The 27,232-nt window shown below is 37.8% G+C and overlaps 1 protein-coding gene and 1 pseudogene across 15 annotated transcripts in view; one reads left to right on the top strand and one right to left on the bottom strand.

Annotated features, from left to right (window-relative positions):
* Positions 1-3,691: 3,691 nt before the first annotated feature.
* The window catches only part of RPS6KC1 (ribosomal protein S6 kinase C1), a 131,282-nt gene continuing 107,741 nt past the window's right edge, over positions 3,692-27,232 (bottom strand). For 12 of the 15 annotated variants that reach the window (XM_006089883.3, XM_014456839.2, XM_006089884.3 and 9 more), the window contains 3 exons: positions 12,181-12,263; positions 11,052-11,147; positions 4,471-5,415 (listed from right to left, as the gene is read on the bottom strand). In XM_006089883.3, coding sequence (XP_006089945.1) covers positions 5,305-5,415; positions 11,052-11,147; positions 12,181-12,263 — 290 coding nt within the window. In that variant the 3' untranslated portion in view covers positions 4,471-5,304. Of the gene's footprint in view, positions 3,822-4,470; positions 5,416-11,051; positions 11,148-12,180; positions 12,264-27,232 lie in introns of those variants that run through there. The other 3 variants (XM_023754757.1, XM_014456837.2, XM_023754755.1) reach the window with 2 other exon arrangements.
* On the top strand, positions 7,458-7,622 carry LOC111826287 (annotated as a pseudogene).

Raw genomic sequence — 27,232 nt, forward strand, 5'->3', positions numbered from 1 at the left:
GACTATATTCTGCACAGTGAGAAAACCTGAAGTCATTTTTAAGGTCCATCATTTCTTCTTTTCAGTCAGGTAAAGTTTCTAAGCTTTCTAAATCTCCATTTTCTGGCTAATGAAAACAAAATAGGATTCCACTGAGTCTCCTATCTACCTACTCCAGGACTTCTGTGAGGATCAAATGAGATGAGGCATGGGAAAACGCTTCACAAACATTTGGTTAAAGTGTAAAATATTTGCACCCGGCTATAAAGCAAGTCGTGTTCCTGGGCTGAAGAAATTCCAAGGAGGCTAGTTGCTAGGGAGAGGAAGCCAGGTGTTGCTATGTGACGTCATTACCCAGTGCCCACAGCAACTGCTTCAGAGCTGGGCTGGGCTGTGGGCCGCATTTTGTGCCATGGCAGCATCAGATGTGATTTGGTGGGCTATCGCTCTGGGTGGTGGCGGGGTCTGTGTCCCACTTAGAGGAATCCAAGTGTTGCTTTGTGAGCACCAGGTCTGCGGTGCCGTTTCTCTGTAAATGGCCAGTGCGCATCACGGTAGCTCCTGCGTTGTGTCTCTGACCCCTGCTGGTCAATGCATGTCATGGAAACCGGTTGAACGGGCAGAGGGACACTTAGCATATTAGCCTTTTATATATATAGATGTCACTCCAATAAATGTGATCATTTTTTTAAAAACCCAGCTCAACAAAGAAGACACCTGGGCCAACACACCTGACAAGTGCATTACCCTGGACCACCTTACTCAACTTTCGTTATTACACCTCCACAAATTTTCTCTGCCTCAATTTTCCCCTGTAATGAGATCCCTGAATCAAGGAAAGAAATCAGGTGATAGGAACAAAAAATGCACAGCTATACTAACTATGCATCACCATTATCGTAAATCTTCCCCAACAGGAAGCTTATGCTCTGGTTTCCTGTTTGCTGTCCTTGAGAGAGTAAGCGATGCCAAGTCACAGAAACCCATAGTACTTTGCTTCCCATTTCCTTACAGCTATTCTATTTACAACTTTATTTTGAAATAGCTGACTTCACAGCTTTTGCCATTTAGTAACCCTTCAACATAAGGATCTAATATGAAATCCTTAAAATGAACTGAGTAGACATCAAATCCTCAAAAGTCCAAATTACCTAGACTGGTAGAGGTTAATGTTCTGCATTAAATACAAACAGAAAGTATCAATTTTGTACTCTGATTATGCCTGCCAAAGAACTGAGTCAAACAAACACATAAAATATGATAGATGAGGGCAATAGGGTAGAAATACCATCACGGTTATTGAGAAAGGTCTAAGAAATGGGCAAAGGTAGGTGTGTCCTAACCTCCTTTCACCTCCACATACTTCTATCTGGACCTTCAACTCTCCTTTTCCAGTGCAGAGTTGACTTAGAAATAACCTTTTACTATTTCATTCTATTTATAATTTTTATAGCCACATAACCACTAAGGGCTGTGCTACTGAGTGGGTATATGGCAGCAACCCAAGTATCTGGGATTACTAGAAAAATAATTATAAGGACACAGTTAAGTATCAATTTAAGATTTTCATTAACCTTGTCTTTCTACAATGTTGGTTTATCAAATTAGTTCACTCTGAAAAATAGAAAATCCATCATGTTTGTGGAGCTTGGAATTCACCTTCCTTTTCGTTCTATAGGTAAGGAACAGGTCTGGAATACTGTTATTTGATTAAGGTTAAAGTCTAGTTCTGCGGTTCTCAACCTGTGGGTCGCGACCCCTTTGGTGGTCGAACGACCCTTTCACAGGAGTCGCCTAAGACCATCCTGCATATCAGATATTTACATTACGATTCATAACAGTATCAAAATTACAGTTATGAAGTAGCAACGAAAATTATTTTATTTTTGGGGGTCACAACATGAGGAACTGTTTTAAAGGGCCAGAAGGTTGAGAATCACTGGTCTAGTTAGTCTATTCCACAATCCTCAAAAAAGAACCTGAAATACCAGGCTTTGTTACCCAGAGCATTTAGATACACCAGAGGTTAAATCAACTACTTCGAAGAAGTAAAATGACCCACCTTAAGCCTTGGCCTTTGCTATAAAGTAATTCCTAGGTGAGTCCAACAAAGATGCTATAAGGGGCTCCTTGAGAGGCAAAGAGCCTTTCAACACTATAGTCAGATTTCTTTGTTTGGATTCATAAATTATGGGCAAGTGACTTCAACCAGGGCACACTATGTGTGGGGTCCTAATATAGTGTTATTGGTCATAGCATGAATATTATTTATAAATTTTATACTCTTCAGTACAAGCATTACTTGAAAGAAAAACTCAAACTTGGTTCACAATTAATCTGAAATAAAATAGGGTAGGAAAAGCTGGAGGGTCAAAACACAACAGGAATTGTAGCTGTTTAAAAATTTTAAAAGGCAGGTTTAAATAGATTACCGAGAGTTCAGTTATAACAAGTTGAAAAGATCTGTCTCAAAAAGTATTAACTGGTGTCATAGTTAAAACAAATTGCTAAAATGATGTTATTCTTTTTTAATCTTAGCTTAACTTACCCAGCTGTGAAATAGAAATGGTAGATTTTCCTATCATAATCTTAAGATAGGTGACAATATACCATATTATTGGCAACCTGTTAGAAAAAACTCTCTTATAAAGAGCATAGTAAAATAATAGTAAATAACATTGGTAATTTCACATAAAAATATAAAATCAAATAAAAGCATGGACTCAAACTGATGTTTGCACATCAATGTTCATAATGACACTGTTCACAATAGTTAAAAAGTAGAAACACCTAAATGTCCATTGCCAGGTAAATGGTTAAACAGAATGTGGTTTATACATACAATGAATATTATTCTGCCTCAAAAAGGAATGAAATTTTGATATATACTATATCACGGATGAACCTTGAAAATATTATTCTCAGAAAAACAAATATTGTAAGATTCTGCTTATATGAGAGACCTAGAAGAGTCCAGTTCATAGAGGTAGAAAGTAGAATGATGGTTACCAAGGGCTGCGAGAGGGAAAATGGGAAGCTATTGTTTAATAGGTATAAAGTTTCAGTTTGGGATGATTAAAAAGTTCTGAGATGCATAGTGTGATGGTTGAATAAATATGTGAATGTTCTTAATGCCACTAAATTGTATACTTAAACGTGGTTAACGGTATGTATACCATACCACAATAAAAAAAATATATCAAATGAGAAATACTAAGTGGCAAGTTCTTTTATGATCTTGGCCCATATGACACATGCTCAAAAAAATACAACAACAAAAAAGGAGTATCGGCCACAGCCTTAGAAATATTAGTATTTCTAATATACACCATCAAACAAAAACAGACTTGGGTTCATCAACCCAAAGCCATTTATCTTGTGTGTTCATTACTAAAATAATTAATGTTCATCATTAAATCAGATTATGAATACTGCATTTACATTAAGCACACGTTCCAACCAACCAGAGAGAAAGACAGAAATTGAAGCAGTGGAATTGTGTCAACACACTGACACAGCAACCATCTGTTGACATTACTGTCCTCTGAATCCAAGGGACCAAAATCATGTGGTAGGGCTGGGAGCTTCACCTTAGTTGTGAAGTCCTACTTTCATGTCATAGGGCACTTCTGGAAGGAAGCTCTGTAATGGCCAGCTCTAAGTACTTGCAGATTTCCTACTAGTCCTACCAGGAAGTCATTCTGTGTCTCACCTGCATGAGTTCCTGTTATGAGGCCAGGGGGCTGGTGAGTTGAAATCCAGTTCCAGGGAGTGATGTCATCTTGATTGAGCTATGATCCTGGTGACCTGTTCCCCATCCTGGTGTTGTTGCAGCCCTTCAGCTGGGGTTCAGGTTATAAGGGGACCAAAAAGGAAAAGGGGGGAGTAGGATAAGAGAAGAAGGAAAAATGCTTGCACATTTCCTTTGTTTCACACTAAAGCATGTTCTGCTTCCATTGAATTTGATGGGAGGACCTGGCCAATGGCAGGTGGCAGATGCTCTTGGAACAGGGGTGGGCTCTCACACATATCTCAAAAATACAAAGGATTAAAACATACAGAAAGCTTTCATTATTTCTGGTAACTGCTAACTTGGGAATAGTGACTTATTCTCTTTTCTTTGAATAAAGTTTTAAAAAAAACATGCATTAACACTTTTAAAACATTTGTAAGTTGTAAATAATGCATAACCACAGGACCTATCTTAGCAACATAAAGAAAAAATACAAATGTTTGGAGATGTTCAAATACTCAGATTCTTTCTACACAATGTCAAGTAGATTAGGAGGTCAAATCTGGAAATCCTGCCACTATAAGTAATGAAATAGGATTGCCATTCAATTCCATTTAGAGGAGGTCCTTTGGTTCTTAGTATACCGAGTCAAAAACTAAAATGAAGTCAAGCATAAGACAGAGAAATTGCTAACTTTTCAATATGAATGGAAGAGAAGCCTTTCTTTAAAAAAAAAATGCAATTAAATGAAAGACAGATTTAATTTTTTACCACATTTATTTCACATCATGATTTCTTAGTCCTTATTAAGTTGATACAATTTGGGGACATAAATACTCCCTCTTCCCTTTTTTGTTGCATATGTATTAGTAGGGGTAGGAAGAACAGAATATTACAGAATAGGCCAGGGAAGAGGAAAGATAGTGTCAAAGAGAAGAGAGTGTTTATATGAACCCTTCCATAAGCAGTACCAACCAACCATGTACAAAGTTGACCCCATGAAGTGTTTTCTTTCCATGTGGACTTCTGAAAGCATGAAACAATTTGGGATCATATTCAACATATATTAATTATACAGCATCATGGTGCAAGTTTCCTATCAGACATGATGAGTATATTCTTCTTTCTCTCACTTTTTAATCTCCACAGATGTCATTATTCATGAAGCACTTTTTATATATTATTCAACAAATATTAATTTGATCATATAAACCAATCTTGGTTAGCAGAAAGCGTAGTTAGCTGCCATGTAAAGGTCCTCCTTTCAAGTAACACTTGATTGTACACTTGGAGTTTCATACCAGAGGAAGTTCTTGATGGGCATTCCTTTCAGTTGGGTTTACGACTCATCTGCAACACTAAGTGTAGTTTAAAAAAGATCACACCTTCATTAAAGGTTTGTACAGCTTCTTGCAATGTACCGATATCTTGTCCATGTGGTAACTGTAAGGAATTGTTCTCTTTTAGGCTTTTTATCCTCCACTTCCTCTCAATGCTTTGGTGCTTGCAAAGAAACCGAGGCTGCGCTGCCTCTGTGCTGGGGATGCCTGCCCAGAGAAGGTCAGAATGCATGCAAATAACCTGCATTATGTTCATCTCATCAGTTCTGCCCAATCCACAGGAGTAAAAAATGGGTGCGATTTGATATCTTCAACACCAGCAACTCCAGCACCAAGACGCTCCACAGGATTGAACTGTAAGAGCTAAGAAAGAGGATTTAGTGACTAACAGGAATCCAATGAGCAAATTAAAGGAAAGCAAAATATATGAAAGGAAAGTACTTGTAAATTCAACCCCAGCAACAAATGAACATAATAGCCAACTGACTATCTTTTCTTGAAAGGGAGCTGTGTCTAACATCACTCCAGTGGTGGCTCTTCAACTGATTTGAAACATGACCTTGAGTGGCTCACTTTGTTTCTCTCATCCTCATATAGTTATACTTGTGAATTTCCAATTCCAAAAGTACACTCACATTAATTTGATATTGCACCAAATTCCGAGAGGTCCGTTACTCCTTTCATGATTTGAAAGGTTGGGCGGCACAGTAAGTCTTTCAACCCCTAGTGGATTATACGTGTACTGGGTCTAAACTTTACCTAAAGTCTGAATTGGCCAATTCGTATTCCAAAATGTTTTCCTTGGAATAGCTGACTCACATAGAATAATTTGCTCCAATGAGTAAAACGTATTTTGACTTATTCAGTATTAGAATTTATGTATAAGTTAATAATATTATATGCAACAGAATTGTTGAGTGTGGGAAAATACAAGCAGTCATATACAATTATTGTAGACCATAGGCATGCTGGAAGAATGTGTTTTGAGACAGTCACACATCCTCAAATTTTTGTTTCAACAGCTTTACCAAGGAATAATTTATATAGTATAAAATTCACCTATTGTAAATGTACAATTCAATGATTCTTAGTAAAGTTAGAGTTGCGAAACCATTACTACTATTCAGTTTTAGAACACTTTGATCAACCTAAAAAGTTTCTTCATGCTGTTTACAGATAATCCTCACTTCTATCCCCAGCCCTAGGCAACCACTGATCTGTGTTCTGTCTGTAAACTCAGCCTTTGTGGATATTTCATGTAAATGGAATAATAAAATACGTTGTCTTTTGCAGCTGCTTTCTTTCACTTTGCATACTATTTTTGAGAGTCATCCATGTTATAACAGGTATCAACAATCCATTCCCTTTATTTCTGAACAGTATTCCACTGTTGGCTGTAACACATTTTGTTAATCTAGTCATCAGGTTAATGGACATGTGACTTTCCAGGTTGAGACCAATGAATACAATTGCTGTTAACATTTGTGTATATGTCTCCTTGTGGACTTTCATTTCTCTTACGGGCATTCCTAGACGTGCAATCCCAGAGTCATGTGGTAAGTTCATGTTTAGCTTTTACTGCCAAACTTTTCTAAAGTAATTATACCATTTTATATTCCCACCAGTTTTTCTACATCCTTACCAATACTTCCTAGCATCTATCATTTTTATTATAGCCCTTCTAGTGGGTATTAGTGGTATCTTATTATAGTTTTAATTTGTATTTCCTAATGACTAGTGATGGTATTTTTCATGTCCTTATTAGCATTTCATATAGCTTCCTTGGTAAATCTTCGTCCATGTTTATATTGAGTTGTCTGCTTGTTGAGTTTTTAAGAGTTCTTTATACATTTTGAATACAAGTCCACTAACAGTTATATGATTTGCAAATATTTTCTCCCAGTCTGTGGCTTGTCTCTTCCTTTTCTTACTAATGTCTTCAAGTATAAAAGTTTTTTATTTTAATGAAGCCCACGTTATCGATTTTTCTTTTTATTATCATGTCTAATAACTCTTTTCCTAATCCAAGGTTATGAAGATTTTCCAGTTTTCTTCTACAATTTTTATAGTTTGCGCTCCCATAGGTCTATGAGCTATTTTGAGTTAATTTTTACATATGATATGAAAGGTCTTAGTTCATTTTGGTTTTACATGTGAATATTTTATTTTCCCAGCACCGTTTGTTGAAAAGACCTTTTCAGCATCAAATTATCTTGGCATCTTTAGTGAAAATCAATTGACAATCATGTATGGGTTTATTTCTGAACTCTCAATTTCATTCCATTGATTTATATGCCTGTCTTTGCTCTAATAACACAATAAGTAAGTAATTACTGTGGCTTTATACTGACTGGAAATCAGGTAGTATGAGTCCTCCAACTCTGTTCTCTTTAAGATTATTTTGCAGCTTTGCACAGTGGCAGTATCGTAGCCAATGAGGTTTATCCAAGGCACGATTATTGCTAATTGAAAACTTAAAAGATTATTTCGGATAGTCTAGGTCCCTTGCCTTTTCATGTACATTTTTGAATCAGCTAAACGTTTCCTAATTTTGCTGATCTTTTCAATGAACCAACTTGTAAATACCTTGATTTTTCTCTGATTTTTCTCTTTTCTATTTCATTGATTTCTGCTTCCTTTTTTCTGCTTGCTTTAGGTGTACTTTTATAGTTTCTGCTTCTTAAGGTGCAAGGTAAGATTTTTACTTGAGATCTTCTTTTCTGACATAGGTGTTTAAAGCCATAAAGTTTCCTCAAAACCTATTTTAGCTGCATCCTATAAATTTTTATATATTGTACATTAGTATTTGCTTTTAGTTCATTAAGAACATTTTCCAGCTTCTCTTGGGATTTTTTCCTTTGATTCATAGGTCATATGAGTCATAGGTGTGTTGTTTAATTTCCAAATATTTTTTTAAATGTTTTTATTGATTTCAGAGAGAAAGAGAGAGGGAGAGATAGAAACATCAATGATTAGAGAGAATCACTGATAGGCTGACTCCTGCACAGTCCATACTGGGGACCAAGCCCGAAACCGTGCATGTGCCCTGACTGGGAAACAAACCATGACCTCCTGGTTCATAGGTCAATGCTCAACCACTGAGCCACACCAGCCCAGCATAAAATATCAAATATTGGTAAAAATTAACTATGACTATCACATATTTTTTACTATTTCAGGAAAATGTAAATTCTTCCTTCTTTGTTACAATTGGCTTGTCCACCCTCATTCTTTCTAAAGCATGACCTCATTATGAAATTCCAATAGAGGTTCATATTTTCATTTTACTGAAGTCAATTTACTTAGTTCATGGATTCTTCTATAAATTTGCAAGTATAAATCTATAGGCAAAAGTATAATTGTTTTACTCATGACTATCCTGTTTATTCTGCCATTTTAAATACTATACCAGGCCACAAGAGAGATCGTGCAAAGATTCCATTGCTTAAGCAAATATGTCAACCAGTGGCAAATCCAAGATAATCTTTCAACTGACAAAGCAACTGTGTCATAGTTAACCAAACGTACACTAAAGTACAAACATACATGCTCTGAGGGTTCGTAAAATATAACTATCTTCTTATAAAAAACTGCATTTACTATGTTTCCTTTAGTACCAATGCCTTGACTAAGATGACTGAACCATGAATTTTATGAAAGCTAGGAAGAAAGCAAGAAGGTGACAGACCAAAGAGGGGAAATCTCCCCAAAGCAGAATAATTGTTTCCATATAAATCATTTTGTGGGGTTTTTTTTAAATGGCCTCTATGACCTGTGAGGTAGTGGAAGAGGAAAGTCAAAGTGACAAATGGCTAATCATGCCAAGAGACCCCTCTTCCCTTTCCTGATGATGTTTCCCTGACCTGAGTGGTAGTTTCCTTAGGCAGGCAATGACAGAATGCTGATTTACGATATAAGCGGTAAGTATCTGCATTTGGGGATTTAACATACCTTCAGCCTAGACTCCTTTACAACTCCTTTATAATTTCTAATAAAAATGGGAGCAACAGACCTTTATAAATTAATGCGGGGAATTCTATTCTAGATGTTATACAGGGTGAGGCAAAAGTAGGTTTATAGTTATGAGTAGGTAAAACAGTTTATTCTTGTATTATTAGTTATTAATTATTGCATTATTTTCCATAGAACTGTAAACCTACTTTTGCCCCACACTGTATAATAATGACTATTTCTTTAAGGAAGAGAAACAAAAATTGGCAGTTGCTAGCCTTCTTTAAATTATTTACCAAAAAAACTCATTTTAAATTTATCTTTTTGTGCCACAACAAATAAGATGAAATCAAGTGAGTGTCCTTTTCCCATTGAAATTAAATGTTTTATATATCTTTGCATTATCTCTTACTAGTAGTTCTTTTGCAAAATGCTTAGGGTATTCCATCTCAGTATTTCCAACCTGATTATGTTGCTTTATATTTTCAGGATCTTCATGAAGTATATTTCTGATTCTTTCACTCTTCTGTACAAAAATCTCCTGTTTTTTTCTAAATTAAATACTATCACTCTACCAGGTGATACTGATAATAGAACCCCATGAGAGAATCCCAACTTATCTTTCCACACTCATCACTATATTCATCCCTCCACTGTAGATAAACCAAATTGAGTCTTTCAGACTTTTTTCTTTATTTATTCCACCTAGCTACTTCTTCCACATCCCACCTTGTCATGCTGAAAACCTAAGGCTCCACAAAAATAACACCCACTACACAAAATTTTCCTAATACTACCACTGTATCAACAATAACCCCTCTGTATTTTCACTTGCCAAAGTATTCTTTCAACCTATTTGGCAGCCTTTATCACATCCACCTGCGATACAGTTTTTTATGTCTTACCTTTACAGCTTAGAGCACTATGCCTTGCCTACATTTGTTGAATGGAACCAAAGTCACTCTTCAAGAGGATACTAGGTATTTCTCTTCTTAATATGTTATATTAGCCCTCCCTTCCCTTTTAAAAAAGTTTATTTTCCCTGATTAAAAAAATAATTCATGTTTCATTAAACAAAAACTTTAGTTCTTATGTTTTTCAAATAGCCTTTCCCTTTGTGTTTTTCATAAAAGTGTACAGATCCCAGGCCTGGCAGTTATTGCTGATTTGCTGTGAGCCTATCATACCACAACACTGACAACCCTCAGTGTACTCACCAAATCCATTATTCAAAACTAGAGGAGCATTTTAAATGTAGGGAATCAATTTAAGAAGCTCACCAGAGTTTCAAGCCTCCCTCTGGAATACTAAACTTGAATTACCAACTGTCTCTTTCTTCAAAGCCACCAAAAAATGCACTGACACCAATGCCCAAGTTCCATCAATGGATGAAGCTAACTAAGAATGATCTAACTGGGCAAGATTTTCTAACACCACATCTCCCCTATGCAACCTGAGGAGCCCGTTTCTAAGTTTATAAATATGAATTAAAGATCGAAAATAGCTATTCATAAATAGTTACAAAATATAATAGCAAAAATAGAGCAGCTCCAGACAAGCTAAACGCAATTCTTAAAGTTACACCTATATAAATATATAGAACTAGATGCTCAGTGCACGAAATTCGTGCATGGGTAGGGTCCCTAGCGGCTGCTGACTGCTGGCCACTGGCCGGGGCCTTCTTTGGTTCCACACCACCCCCTGGTGGTCAGCGCACATCATAGTGAGCGATCAAATTCCCAGTCGGTCGAATTCCCAAGGGGACACTTTGCATATTAGGCTTATATATGATAGATAGATAGATAGATAGATAGACAGACAGACAGACTAAATATTAGCCTAGATTTTTGAGAGAAAAAATTTTAATACCAATAAGCTCACCAATACTTAGATAATAGCATAAAACTGAAGATACACAGTACTAGTTCTGAATTTGCAATCAGTAATGGGTCTTTCTTGCCCAAAATTAATTTCTTTAAGGTTTTGGAGCTGCAGGCTCTGCTAATTTGCATGTTTGACACACTTGGCCAATAGGTCAATTAAATTACCTGTTGAATGAGTGAGCGAGCCTCTTCAGAGACACATTCTGGCATGTTCAAAGTAGTGTGAGTAGTTATTCCTGCTGGATGGCACTCAACCAGAGTCTGAAACAATCAATCAGGTACACTTCTTACCCAGGATTTATGGACAGTGAGTGCAGAGAACTCAGCAATAGTCTTAACTGGAGGTGTAGTAATCAGCAGTGCCACCTAAGCAGTTTAAGACGAGGGCTCTAAGCCTATAGAACTTCTAACTGGAATGAAGGCAATCAGATAAATCACATCATAAGCTTATGCTTCTAGCCCTTTTACCTTAGTTATAAAGTGGCTCATAAGTAGAAGAGCTTATATTTATACATAAAAACTAAAAAGAGACTTTAGATAATTCTAAATAATTTTAATGTATTAAAAACCTTCAAAATTAATAATATATATATGTATATATATGTATATGCGGCACATTATGGTTTAAATGTATGTATAGGTGGTTTGTAAATTCCACAACTATCTTGGGAATTCTATCTTATCTACATATTTAAGGTAGAGGACTACTTATAAAACTGACTGTTCCTCTGTTTTCTTCCTAGGAGGCAATCTGCACAGTACTCTATTAAAGTCTACTAACCTCAAATATCTTACTTAAAAGTTATTGATCAGAGAGAGCATAAATTCTGTCCTAAAGCTAGAACAGATAGGAAAAAATTATAGTATTGAGAAAAAAGAGGTTACCATCTATATCTACATTAATTTTCTTTAAAATGAGAATTCCCTCCTGATTTCAGACAAAGTGTTTAAAACATCTAAAGAATTCTAATACATCCTGATATGAACTTTACAGATTTAACTCTATTTAAAGGGGAATCATAGAAAATAAAGAGAAAAAGTGTTTAGTCTTATACCAGTATCTTACTGTGTACTGACATTGTGACATACAGAATTTTACCATCGATTTATTCAGTGCAATACAACTCTATTTTTTTTTTATCTGAAATCTTGATAAATTTACTGAACATATATATCTCAAAGTTTTCCTTACCTAGTCTCTGATCTAAAAATTACAGGCAAAGGCTAAATGGTCTCAATTTGAAATCAAGGTAGCATCTGGGTAAACTTATTAAGCGTCCAGGTCACTGCTTACCTTGCCAGTGAGAAGTTCAAAGAGGACAGCACCCAAACTCCACCAATCACAGGCTTCAGTTTCTTCAGTGATTGCTCCAACCTCTAAACACACCAAAAAAGGTTGATATTAAAATTCCAAAGGTCAATTAAACTTTCAAAATTAACATGTATTAGCAAGGTGACCTTTTTAATGCTGAGAGAGCAAATACTAAATACTACTGGGCTTTCAAAATCCCTGAAAGTTACTTATCCCTTTGATCACCTACTGTGGTTGCATTTTTTTTTTTTTTGACGCAGTCATATATTAAATGGAGACATTTTTTCTTTAGTTGATAGAGGGACACCTTCAAGATACTATACTTAAAAGTTACATGAATATACTATATCAGCATTTTGCTTAATTTTTCAAATTTGAGAAAGTGTAGCCAACTCTACCTAAGAGGTCATATTTTGATTTAAAAACAAAGACTCTACGTTCAGAAGGAACTGCAAAAATCATTTAAAGCAGTATTAATTATCCTTGTACAGAACAGAAACCAGAGAGGTGACACGCCTTGTCCAATGTCACATAGTAAATCAGTAACAGAACTAAGACCTAGTTCATAGTATCATCCTTCTCCTATATAATTGTTTTCAACTAAAGGAGGAGCATGTGCAATGCAGATTTACCCACTTTGTTATTACAAGTACAGAGAGATATGTTGTTTTAAGCCACAACTGAAACTATTGGCTAAGATAAGAGATTTTAGAGTGTCTACAAATTACAATTTTATCTGTGTTAATCCCTCTCTCATCAGCACAAGTTCCTTAAATGTAATAGGAATTCTCAGGTGTCATCTTTCAGGTTTCTCCACAAGTCTGCAAAAACTCCTCATTTCACCATTTCTGAGGCTTTTAGCCCTTAAGTCATGTTTGATTTATTTTTACCCTTTCCTAATGACATTCAATTAGTTGCAAAGCCACACACACACACACACACACACACACACACACACACACACATATCTGTATATATATAGGCACATCCTTATGATGGAATACTACTATAAGTATAGGAAGCGGCTAGGAAGCGGCTCTAGAGTTAAGCCTCGGATTGACCTGTGGCAGAGCCACAAACAAGTCCCAGCTTAGAGGGCAGAGCCCTCTTAGCATAATTAAGCTTGACCTTATGGCCACCCCCTAGATCAGTGATGGCGATCCTTTTGAGCTCGGCGTGTCAGCATTTTGAAAAACCCTAACTTAACTCTGGTGCCGTGTCACATATAGAATTTTTTGATATTTGCAACCATAGTAAAACAAAGACTTATATTTTTGATATTTATTTTATATATTTAAATGCCATTTAACAAAGAAAAATCAACCAAAACAATGAGTTCGCGTGTCACCTCTGACACAGGTGTCATAGGTTCGCCATCACTGCCCTAGATCCTTCCTGGGTAGCTGATGGGCTGTGGGAGGTGCTGTAAGTGCTGCCAAAACAAGTGAAACTCACAAGAACATTGTAACTATGTTGACCACTACCTTGTTTTTCTCTGACTATAAAATAAAGCCTCAGCTTGCTGGATGGATACTTCTCTGTGGCCTCATCCAGGCACAGGAGATCCACCAAGCCCCAGCTATATTCTCTTTGTCTGTCTTTTCTTTCATCTTTCACTGGCCCTCCTCAGGCTCACTGAACCCTTGACTGTGCTGGCACGGCACACATAAGCATTTAAAATGATATATTTGTGCAAAGTTTAAGCATATAAGTCAACGTCTGGATATAGTAAATTTTTAAAAAAACAATAGAGTTCTAATTTTAAAATTATGTATTTTTTTAAAGATTGGTGAGAAAATATGACAAAATGTTTTACTGGTTTGCCTCTGTGGTATTGAGAGTTTTACTTTCATTCCATGCTGGTTAGCCTACATGAATATCCAAGTGGTACAATTTTATTTTATTTTTTTAAATATATTTTTATTGATTTCAGAGAGGAAAGGAGAGGAAGAGAGAAATATCAATGATGATAGAGAATCATTGATCAGCTGCCTCCTACACGCCCCTACTGGCGATTGAGCCCACAACCTGGGCATGTGCCCTGACCGGGAATCGAACTGATCTCCTGGTTCATGAGTCCACACTCAACCACTGAGCAACACTAGCCAGGCCAAGTGACAATTTTAAATGTATAACCAGATGACATGAAACATATTCAGGCTTGTTGGAGCAGGAACGACAAAGCTATATGTAGGTCAATCCTGCCCAAGACTCTGCTGGCTACATGGTTTCCCCCACAATTTGAATGTTGTTATACATTTCAGAGCAATAGACTAGGAATCAGAAGCCCTGGACTAAGAGCTTTGAGGAATTCACTTGATCTCATTCATAATATGAAGGTCAGATCTGAGGGTCTCTATGTTAAATTTAGCTCTACATTCTATAGTTTGGACACTCAAGGATTTCCTAAAATAGTGATTTTCTTTAAGAAAAATACATTGGGGCTCTCATTCATAGTGCTTATAGTATCCCTCCAAGATTCAAATACACTGCCCCACATCCATTCCCAAGCCTCCCATTGCACAGTTCCTTCCAGTTTAAGCAGTCAATGCATCCTCTTCCTATTCAAAATTCTGAAATGGCTTCTCACTGACCATTAAATAACATTCACATGTCTAACTTAAACAGGCATGTATACAATCAGGCCTTCACAATGAGGTCTCATCCTATCAGAGTCATTCAACCAGCATACATAAACAGCACAAACTAGACACTACGCTAGGCACTATCCCTCCATAGAATTCCATGTGCTGGCCACATGCTAAATAATGTGAAAATCACTTTTCCCAATTGCCGGAAGCCGGTCCATCCTTGCTACTTGACACAGTCGCTGCAGGGAAGAAACATCTGCACAGCATATGTTTCAAGGGACCTGGCTTATATGGCATACTATTCTTAATATGTTTGCTCCCCTTCTTAATGCTATGTGTTTTAACCAAGGTCACCTCTCCGAGAAAAGTTGTTTCCCCAGGTGGGGATTTTTTCCTGGAGTTAGGGATTAACAGGACTAAGGAAGGGAATAAAACCCCTTAACTAAGTGCCAGGCCGGTAATTAATCACTTTAACTACGAACAATCACGCTTAAGCTACATAATCTTTACTTAGGATAATCTCCTTCAGTTACTTCCTTGTAGCTTAGCAGAACAATAGAGTAATGACCTTGGAATGGAGATAACAAACGCCCTAACCTTTGGAATAGAGTGGATAGCATTAAAATCAATTGGTATAAATACAGATGTAACAGGAGAATAAAGAACAGAACCTGGCTGGAGAACCTGGCTGGAGAACCTGGCTAGAGAACCTCGCTATGCTGATCAACTGAACACTGCCTCCGTGACATTCTTTCTTTGCCAACTCCGTCCATACCTTTGGGAACCCCTGGACCTGCTGGGGCTGGACCCCAAAACCCAATGGCATATTTTGTGGCTTTGTCTTTTAGTGTTTTTGCTCAAGAATTTAAGTCATTCCATTTTCTTTAATCGTACAGCTAGTAGTACATATCTCTTAGTTTTATAATAAATGATATCTGTTCACTAGTCAAGATCCAAAATCACTGGTCAGTCATCTATTTTGAATATGCTACCAATAAATCTCACGTTCTGTGTTGCTGTGCTCACAGTAGGCACACACTGCAATAATGATCATTGCAACACTAAAATAGCAGTTAACATTTATTGACTACTTACTATATGTAAGGAACTATGTCTAATATTTTGCATGCATTATTTAACATTTCCAAGCAACTTTATGGAAACCTTATTTGGGTAGGGTGGCTTTGGAGACTAGAGTAACTGGGTGCCCTGGGAAAAGAGGAACATCTGACCCAATCAGAAGTGAAAATTAATAAGATGGTTTTATAGGGTCTAACATGCCCTGAAAAGCTCTAGACTAAAGCCATACGCCAACTCTGCTCAGAAAGGTTTCCTGTTAGGATTGAGCAGAGGGTCATTGAGATAAGGCTCCATAATGTATCAATGGCTAGCAATTTATAAAGCCCCTTTTAAATTCAGCCAAAGGTCCAAGTGCCATTACCAGTGCAGCCTACTAGACCATCAAAAGGGCTATGTTATGTTAGTTTTGCAATCACTGCTGGGATTAGGAGGGGTCCAGGGGTGAGAGGGGTGGGAATGAAATGTGTGTGTGTGTGTGTGTGTGTGCGTGTGTGTTTTTGTGTTTGTTGCGGGGGGGGGGGGGGGGGGACTTGAAACTACCAAATAAGCACAGTACATCTTCCTGAGCATAAAGCTTTTTATAAGTGTGGAAGGGAGCTGGATATTGTTTTACCATTAAAAGAAACAGAGATCTATTATGGAACAGAATGTAAAATTTACATGGATTTGCAAGATAAAAGACTTCAAAGGGACTTCAGGATCATATTTCACTAGTCCCCTGGGGTACCCATTTCATATTGCCTCTACAGTCAGAAGTACTTGGGTAGAAAAGTTTGAGAGGCACTTCAGGAGACAGACAAGGTATATTCCTTTATTGATTTCTGTGAACTTGCTCAACTAAGGAGTCTGAGAACTGGGTTCATTGGTTTTATCTGCTTTGAAATCCCTCGCAATCTTCTGCCAGAGTCCTTAAACAGGTAGATAATGACCAACACACTGCATCGAATGTGAACTGCCACAGTGTCTGAATATTCCCTATTAGCATATTATTGTACATTAGCCCTAATTCTAATTCTTAGATTAAAATTGTAAAGATATACCCTGAAATTGAATTGCCAAAAAGAAGCCTGAGGCTGTGTGGCTGTCAAAAGCACTTCTCTAAAACTGCTTTACTTGCAAAATCTATATAAAAAGTTTAAGCATAAACCAAGAATACTGATTTATATATAAAGCTAAACGATAGCTACTACAAACACCAGGTGAATAGTCAGTAGATGTGCCTAACTTCAAAAGTAGAAAACTTATAGAAATAAAGACCAAATAAGTTTGTGAAGCTATTTTCAGAATATGGTGAAGCTGAGAAATCCCTTTAAACTCCTACCTTACATTTTTTAAATCTTAAAAAAAAAAGCAGAAACATTTTAAAGGATAAATTCTACCACTGTTTACACAGTTTTCTCTATCCTCAAAATATTTTTCTTATAAAACCCAAGTGTTAAGTTTCCATGCATGTCCCCTCCACCCCCACTACATTCTGTATTTGCAATGTCCAGTGGCCGTATTCTCCACAAGGGCAGCAGTACTACAGGCATCGAACAAAGTGATTGGGGGGAATAAACTATTCCCTAAGAAAACAAACAAGGTCTCAGATTTTCCCCACAAAACCTCAAAAAAAGATGGTGATATCAAAGAATCCTAGATATTCTTCTTTCTGAGTCAAAGAAATGTATTGATAGACAGGGCTCGAGCTACGCTGCTCTGTGAGCCTGGCTCGGCGTGGTACTAAAGCTTCTTGGAAAATGAGGACAGCCAGACCTCTAGCATTCTTCCTACCTGTAATTTTATGATCCTGAAAATGTTTTCAAAAGTACTCGTGAGCCTTTCTCATAACTTTTCCCCCTCCATTAACATAAGATGCCCAAAGAGTGGGATTATGCCAAAATGAGCCGGCAATGCTCAATTTTCCTCTATCTCCTTTCTAGACCCAACCACTATTCCTTTTCTCTAAGAGACCTGGTAGCAAGTGAAATGAATCAGTGTCACTAAACCTAACTGTTGCCATCTTTCAATGTAATGGAGACAGAATCAGCTCCAGGTTAGATTTTCAATCATCTAGAATTTTAAGGAAATCAAATATGTGAGAACAGTTTAGTAAAATTCTAGAACTCTCCCTTTAGCACAATTATCATATTCTAACACAACACAGAATCTTACTGATTCATACTCTTATTTCACAAGTGAATAAACAAGTTCAGGTTAACAATAAAGCTATCGCCACGTAAAATGTACTTTGACTACATCGATTTTACTCATGTTCAACATCATAGAACACTCTTCAACAAGCCAAGGTATTTTTCAGAAAAAATGATGCTGCCTTGATAACCCATTAGATTGATGTTGATGCCATGTTTCTATCTCTCCCTCTCCCTTCCTCTCTCTTGTCAAAGAGCTTGCTAAAACATAGGAGAGTTTTATAGTCTTTACTAGAGGCCCGGTGCATGAAATTCATGCACTGAGGGGTGGGGGTCCCTCAGCCCAGCCTGCCCCCCTCACAGTCCAGGAGCCCTCAGGGGATATCCTACTGACTGCTTAGGCCCGCTCTCCATCTGGCCAAGGAGGCTCGGAGCAGGCACCCCATGTGTGTGTGTGTGTGTGTGTCCGCTGGGGGCCTGCCCCCAGCCACTCCGCAGAGCAGGCGCCGTGTGTGTGTGTGTGTGTGTGTGTGTGTGTGTGTGTGTTTGGGGCCTGCCCCCAGCCCCATGTGTGTGTGTGTGTTTGTCCGCTGGGGGCCTGCCCCACAGCCACGCTGTGGAGGCTCGGAGCAGTTGCCCCTCTGTGTTGATCTCTCAGGCTCCAGGCCACGCCTGTGTGTGGTTCTCTCAGGCTCGGGGCCGCGCCCAGCCCCTCCTTCTGAGCTGGTTGTGACCATTACAGAGTCCCAGCCTCATTTGCATATTACCTTTTATATAGATAGATAGATAGACAATCAGAGTTTACTGAGTCTCCCTCCTATAGCCAAAAATAATCATGTTAACCTGACCCCAAAACCGTAACTATAATAAGCCTCACTCCTGTAAAGTAAAGGAGTATAAAAACAGCTTGCACTCAGGAAACCCTAAAATGTCTGTATCTGTGTGAGAAGTGAAGGGAAAAAACAAAGTATCCGCCCAGACTTGAGGAAGTAGGAAAGACATGGGACAGACCACGTGATCTCAGCACTACTGACATCATACAGGGTATCCACAGGCTCAGGCCCTGCCTGTTAGGACTACATGATTTAAATTATATACATTTGTCAAAAGACGTGACTCAAAAATAACCAAAGATAATACTAAAACTATGCTGGAAATGTTATAGAAAATGGAAAAAGCTAGAAAATGCATCTCAAGCTTTAAATACTAACCTTTCTATAAAGCTTTATAAAGAAGAATTATCTCGAATTTCAAGCAACAGTGGTGCCCTCAGCATCCCAAACTCAGGACTCGCTCTTTAAGAGACATTCCTGTTACAATGTGGGATAAATCAGGGAACCTGGTGGCACAAAGGCAGTCCTTGATGGGTTTGTCCAGGTATCCCTACCAACTAGTGACATCACTTGATTCTGTTCCCTGGTGCTTCTTCTAAGGGAGACACACAGGTCCTCTCATCCTTCCACTTACTTCTACTAATAATAACAATACAGTTGCCCACACCCATCCCAAAAATCTCCAGAGACAATTCTACAGCCTCCATCAGGCAGTATGTTCTGTTGCTATCTTCCTTCCAGTACATGGTAGAACATACAGGAAGTTCAGAATTTTCTTAGACAAGAATTTCCCGTATAAAGAAATTCTATTTTAATTTAGGACAAGTATTTAAATATTTTTCCTAAACTGTTTTCCTTAACCACTTTAAAAAGAGAGAATTTTACAAGCCTTACTTCTTTTCACTCTCAAAGAAATTATAACTGCAGAACTGTTATTAAGAGGTCATATAAATCTCAATGAAAAAGCAGCAATTGTTACAAATAAGTTTTTATGTAATAGTCAAATTAAACCAATAGTTGGTTGCTTGGAGAATCTGTCACATAAATGACTTAGCACTCTATCCAGATATCATAATGACAGAACAATTTTAAAGGCACAGACCTATATAATACATTAAAATAATAATCAGTGGTAAGTATATGTTGGGGAGGAAGGGTAAATACATTTTTCTAATGCCACAGAATTTTTTTCCAAAATACTTTCTAAAAATTTTTTCCAAAATAATTTTAAAAATTTTTTTTCCCAAAATAATTTTTTAAATTGTTAAAAATTGACCTTAAGCCCGCTGGTGTGGCTCAGTAGTTAAGTGTCAACCCATGCACCAGGAGGTCCTGGTTCGATTCCGGATCAGTGCATATGCCCAGGTTGTGGGCTCAATCCCCAGCAAGGCGTGTGCAGGAGGCATCAGATTGATGTTGATGCCATGTTTCTACTCTCCCTCTCCCTTCCTCTCTCTCTAAAATTAATTTTTAAAGAAAAACATTAAAAAATTTATTTTAAAAAAATTGACCCTAAGAATTCCAACTCTTTCTTTTGGAAAAAAAACAAAAACATAAGTAACAAAAATATAGTAGCTTTTGGAATTCAGTGAATAAGACAATATGAAAATTAAGCTGCATTTTTATAAACCTTACAATTAAACACCATGTATACTTTAATAGTGTCATAAAAAAAAAAACTGGAGTAAATTTTCTATAAATTCTAAGTGTTCAGTAAGATTTAAAATGCTGTTGTAAATGATCAAAAACTTGTTAACCTGCTTCCAAGGGAGCCAGACTTCATTAATGGCCTTAGGTTGGAGTAGAGGGCAGTCAAAAAAAAATCTGATCTAACGTCAGTGACATACTGACGCACTTGGACCGAGGAAAAGCACATCTTTCTCTGCAGTGAGTGTTCCACGTCAGCTAGAGCATGGAAACACAGACAGCCTTTCCCTGCAGCATCTGTTGCTAATTGAAAGGGACTAGAATTACAAAATTCTAGTCAATTTCTCTCACCAGCTCTTGCTGTGTATAAAGATTTTCTATGCAGGGGCCGAGCATTAGTCTTCCACTACAGCTGATGACTAAAGAGCAAAGAGAAAGAAACACAGAAGAAAGAATGTTTTTGAATCCAACATTATATGGAACCAAACGGCGAGAAGAAGGACAGCTAAGCATATCTTTTGTTAGGTTGGTAAATTACGATTCTATAAATACAACCATTCACCTGTAAAGGTCTATTAATGTCCTACTTAACCAATAGTGTATATCTTCTGTTTGGGTAGTTTCTTTTTTTATATAAATCTTCAAGAGTAACTGTCAATCTTATGCCAATTATGTCTTTTATTTCTAGCTCCTAGACACGGTGCCTGGGACACAGGAGCCACTTAATAAATGTTTGTTGAGTAAATATATCAATCATGTGTTTGGTAGCACTGTTCATTCAAGGCTTTCAAAGCACCTAAAAAGGCCTCATCACATTCATTTCTTTAGGTCCCATTGGGCACTTTTACATGTGGCAGGCTAGAAAGTTTCAGGCGTGATCTAAAGCGTGCTCTGTCCGCTGGATGAAACAAAAGTAGGGTGAGAATGGAGCCAGGCAGCTGATGACTGCAGTAGTTCAGGCAAGACATGACGGTGGCTTACAGCGGGTGCTGCAGAGACTCTTTCCAATGCTCCCCTCTGCAGGGATGACGATCCCTACATTTAGTTTGTTCTGGCACGAATGGCATATGGCAGAGGAAAGAGCTAAAAAGCCCTGGGAGCAGGAAGAAGACAGGGTTGGGAGGTATCCGAAGGTTTCCCCTGCCCCTTTTCGATGTAAGGAATCCAGGCCCACAAAGACATGAAGTGTGCTATAAAAAGATGTAAGCTGGCTCTAATATCTGGCTGCTGGCCTGATGACATATTTAGTATCCATTCGAAATTTTATTTAAATGTTGTCAAAATCAAATTCATTTACATGCACTGTAGGACAACCACACTACCTAGTTTTCTCCAAAGTTATTATTTTAGATACTAGAGGCCCGGTGCATGGATTCATGCACCGACAGGGACCCTCAGCCTGGCCTGCGGAGACTGGGTGGAAACCAAACCAGCAGTCCAACATCCCCTGAGGGGTCCTGGAGTGCAAGAGGGCACTCTGCAAAGTTGCTGTGGCTTGGCAGCTCCTGCGTTGAGCGTCTGCCCCCTGGTGGTCAGTGCGCGTCATAGCTACCGGCCAGTCGGCTGGTCACTTAGGCTTTTATAAAGACATTTTTTTTTAAGTTTCCACAAATAAGACTAAATGTTTCGAATGAAAGTAAAACTAAAAGCTACACCAACTAAGAGAATCAAATTTCATTTTAATTCCAAGTTTGGATTGTTCTTCTAATACCTATAACCTAAATCATCAAAGTTTAGAAGTTTAAAGTTTAAAAATCCATTGGTGCACAACTGTTGAGATTGTGCCTTTGAAATAAGGTAGTCAAAGGCAGAAGAAATTTACTTGCCTAAGGTCTGTGCAGATCTCAATTCTCAGGGTGAGAGACTAACTAGAACCTGGAACTTGCATTTCCTACCCTAGCCTTTCAAATGGCCATTTTCCTCCTTTTTTCTAATTTTATCCTATTTCAAAGAATGCTGACTGCCCAATTAGCATTTCTACATTGCATAAAGTCCTCCAACATTGTATTCAAATGATTATTCAAATACGGTATTTGTCAAGGAGGGTATCTGGACTGTTTAGAAGTGGCCTGTATCACCAATTCATTACATTATTATCCAGAGAAGGCCAATGACAGAGGCTAGAACTTTGCAGAGAGAAGTCTGCAAGGCTGGAGCTCTGCTGTCCAGGTGGCCAAAAGGTGAAGGGAGGGGTGTGGGCTGGGTCCTCCTTTCATGCTTTCTTGGCTCATCCCACTCTCTAGCCTTGCTTTCCGACACCACATTAATTCAGTTGGTTTACAGGTAATTTAATTACCTGGAACCCTGGGCCTGTTTTGTTATACGTGGGGAACTGGATGTAGGTGCACACCACCGTCAGCTCAGTCTAGGCTTGACAAAATATCAAATTCTGCATTTCTCCCACTACCCAGCTCTACTCGTCCTGTTGTCGTGGTGACCTGGCAGCCACGTTCTGAGCTTTCCTACAATTATCTGCTCAACTTGAGTCAAAACTCCTTGATTTAACTTGATTCAGCATTCCAGGCCAAGAATTACGTGTTCAAGATAGTTTATAGGTGTCATTACTATACTGTATTCTTGTGAGATAAAATGAGAAACGGGTAACTACCATATGACTTCTGGTTGACTGATTATAATTATAATTCTGAGCTCTATACAATCTTGCTTACTCTCTCACCCTGCATTTCTAGTAGGAAAAAAACCAACAGCATGCTCCATTTTCCATTGATCATATCAACAACTACTCCATTCTGAATAGCCATCGGGTGTCACAGTGTTACCCAGCCAACGCCATTAAAGTTGATTGATGGGAAAAAGGCTAACTGAAAATTGTGGCAATGACAGGCGCAGCTCCCTCTCTCTGCAGCTCTGCTGCTCTGTTAGGCGGGCAGAGCTACATGCACTGCTAGGAAAGGAACTTCAGCAATTTCACTTGCTTTATCATCATTAATTTTTTAAAGTCTTAGCATTTTAAAAGATTTGAAGAAGTATTTGTGAATAATTGCTTCGGAGGAGTAAGGCCCTGGTTACTTCATGGAGATTCGAAATGACAATATTTCACATGGTAGAGAAACTGGTGATTTGGTCAAAGTAGCTAGCTAACAGTTTATGAGGGCTCCAGGACACATCCTACCTAGGGATGGATCCTAAGGGTCTAGATTAACCTCAAACGCATATTTAATCATCTTTACTTCAGAATGGCTTTGCCTGAACAACTAAGACTCAAGATGACTTGAAGCTCTTCTTGTTTATCCTAATAAGGCTCTATATTCAGGGCACAAGTTTCTTCAATATATAAGAACTGCATCAGGGGATGTTTAGTGTAAAATTTTCACTCCTCTATCACAAACTTGAAAAGTTACTGATTCTCCTTCAAAGGTATAGATTTCATTTTTATAACAATAGCAACTGAGGGCAAAACATTAAAAGTACTTGGTAATCATTCAAGGGAAACACTAAAACATTTACTATGAACAAGAAAGCTACTGTTGCCGAAACCGGTTTGGCTCAGTGGATGGAGCGTCGGCCTGCGGACTGAAAGGTCCCAGGTTCGATTCCGGTCAAGGGCATGTACCTGGGTTGCGGGCACTTCCCCAGTTGGGGATGTGCAGGAGGCAGCTGATCGATGTTTCTCTCTCATCGATGTTTCTGATTCTCTGTCTCTCTCCCTTCCTCTCTGTGAAGAATCAATAAAATATATTAAAAAAAAAAAAAAGAAAGCTACTGTTGAAGTTTTGTGTAAGGATACATCAAACAGAAGAGTTACTGTTGTGAACTATAATGTTTAAGTATTAACCACAAATATTTTACTCTTTTAAAATTATTTCTGAAAGCTACCTGTTGCGCCCTAGCTGGTTTGGCTCAGTGGATAGAGCATTGGCCTGTGGACTGAAGGGTCCCAGGTTCGATTCCGGTCAAGAGCACATGCCTGGATCAATCCCCAGTAAGGGTGCGTGTAGGAGGCAGCCGATCAGTGATTCTCTCTCATCACTGATGTTTCTATCTCTCTCTCTCCCTCTCCTTTCCTCTCTGAAATTAATAAAAATATATTTAATAAATAAATAATAAAAATAAAAGCTACCTCTTGACTTTTTCTTCTTTCTTCTTTGGGGGTTGGGGATGGGGAGAGACTACACCAGGAATATAGCTATATTTTCTGGTTATATCATTAGTATTTCCAAAATATACATCAATATTTGTTTGCTTTCTCTATCAACTTTGCATTCCTAAAATTAGACTCCTCATCCCAAAATTCTCAGATCTAAATGATTCCTCTTTAAACAATTTTGTTTGCTGAGACTGTTGGCATTCAAATTTCACCCTATTCAAAGGCTGTCTTGGCTTTTTCCCCCTAAATAAAAATATTTTCCATAAATCCCTCATTTCTACAATATATTTTATTTCCCTCCCCCCCCCCCCCACTTCACCTGAGGACATGCTTACAGAGAGGAAAGGAGGAAGGGAGGAGGGGGAGAGGGAGGGAGGGATAGCAGTTGCCTTCCGTAGGTGCCTGACTGGGGATCAAACCCACAACCCAGGTATGTGCCCTGACTGGGAATCAAACCACAACTTTTCATTGCACGGACAACATTCAGCCACCTGAGCCACTTCAGCCAGACAGGCTCCACAATACGCTCTTTCTGTACAACTCCATGCATAAAAATACATATTTAGAAAGTTCCCCAAGTGAAATAATTATTTTAACCCTACCAATGTAAGACAAGAAATCAATATTTGCCCTTGGGGGTAAAATTCTTCCCTTAATAAGATGGACTTGAATTTTGGCTAAATTTTGTATAAGAAGGAAATTAGATGATTTGACATCTGTAATCTTTTTTATACTCAACTAATTTATTTTACTACCAGTAAAATAAGTCCTGGAAAGTCTTAAGTAACTTGCACAATAAGGTCATGCAATGAGTTAATGGCTGACATGGGACAAATAGCAATTCTCAATTCCATTTCAAAATTTTAAACTTATGATGGCCTCATGATATTTTAAACCACTCACGATCTGAGACCTAGATCTAATTATCAAATACGTAACTATCATATAGAGCACCGTGCTCAAAAAGCAACAAACTGTGTGTAAAACATGTTTATGGAGAAGGGCATGGGAGACTACTCTCAAAAAATATATTCATGGACTATTTGATAAAGTCAGGCTAGAAGAGCAAAGGATGGTAGTAAATAAATGTCATGCTCTAAAACTGAATTTCAGAGATAGTGTTCAGCATGATTTTTCTATGTTTCACTTTTCCCTGTCAGCTGTGAGCTGTTTCCAAGTGTGAAATCGCCTACAAGAGGAAGCAAAGCTGTCATTTGACATCTGGGAGCGTAGAGATTGGGATGTAGTAAAGAGCATGTTAGACTTCGTCAATTTATACATATATTCACCTATAAATTCTCAAGTCTAAAAGGTCCTCAAGCAAGACTGCTAAAAAAGACTAAGAAAAATATTTTCTTGACATTTTAGTTTTTCTTAATACTTGAAATTTTATAACAAAAAATTATTCTATATTATGATAAATAGTTGCAATGATAAAACACACAAAATCCTTTGCGTGCCTGTGTATGTGCAAATAGAAATAAAATCAGAGTAACTACAAGGAAGTCCTCTGAAGAAGAAGAATCAATTTACTCCAGTTTTTATTCTATAATCTCTCACAATGGAAAATAAAGGAGCCTGTCTAAAAGTCTCCTAATATGGAAACTAGACACTGTTATATTTGTATTGTCATGCTATACAATCTATTCCTACTTTGGGGACAATTTCTTTGCTCTTTTCTCTTCCTGAACTCCTTTCTGTTTCTCTGGTATGAAAGGAACCCATTTACCATGAATGATGTTTATTTAAAGTAAAACCTTTCTAGAGAGTCATCCTAGATAATCTAAGGATACAAAGTGAACCTAAAAGGAAGGGCTTCTACTTTGAAAACAGGGCTGGGTTTGATCAGTGAATTCGTATTCTCAAGACCCTCTTGATGGGCCTGCAGCTGCAGCCATTTATTTGCTGGCTTTTTCACAGATGTAGACAGAGAACGCTCCATGGTTTTTTGTCTTTTTGTTGTTAGATTTGTTTTCTTTAAAATAAAAAGTCACAACTTTTTAAGCTTGTCAATATCAGACATCCTTGGCAGTATATATACATTGTTGAAATGACTGTCTTTTTAAAATCTAAGACCACAAAGTTGGCACAAACCTATACTTAAATAACAGAAGGTGATCATTTGCATTTCAAAATTTATCTATCTTGCTTTTCCCCTCAATTAGACCAAAACATGTTGATTCACAGGTTTCTGTGTGTGTTTCTTTCTTTTTTTAAACTTATTTATAGAGCAGAATAATGGCCCCCCTGCTAGTTTGGCATTTGCTCAAGTTTCTGTCCATGTAAATCGAATCTGTTACTGGAAATTTTTTCTCAAAATATAAAGGCACATCATCCACAAGATAAAAAGATACATTGCTGATACTATAAAGTACAGGGCAGGTGGGTAATGTTTTTAGGACAAATACGTGATAAGGATTCCCAGGAGGGAGGAGTGGTAGGGGTAGAGGTTGCACACTGTTTAAACAGAAGTGAATCGTTTTCACCGTAATCTTATGACAACTTCACTTTCTAAGCAAACATCATCGGCTTAATATGCTTTAGAGTTACTTGGACAATAATACGAAGGTTAGCGATGGGAAATGGAAGGGCAGGGAGGTGGGGAAGAATTAGTTAAACCCTTAATCTTTCTAAGGATAGATC

Source organism: Myotis lucifugus, unplaced genomic scaffold (genome assembly GCF_000147115.1).
Source record: "Myotis lucifugus unplaced genomic scaffold, Myoluc2.0 scaffold_65, whole genome shotgun sequence".
Classification (NCBI taxonomy): domain Eukaryota; kingdom Metazoa; phylum Chordata; class Mammalia; order Chiroptera; family Vespertilionidae; genus Myotis; species Myotis lucifugus.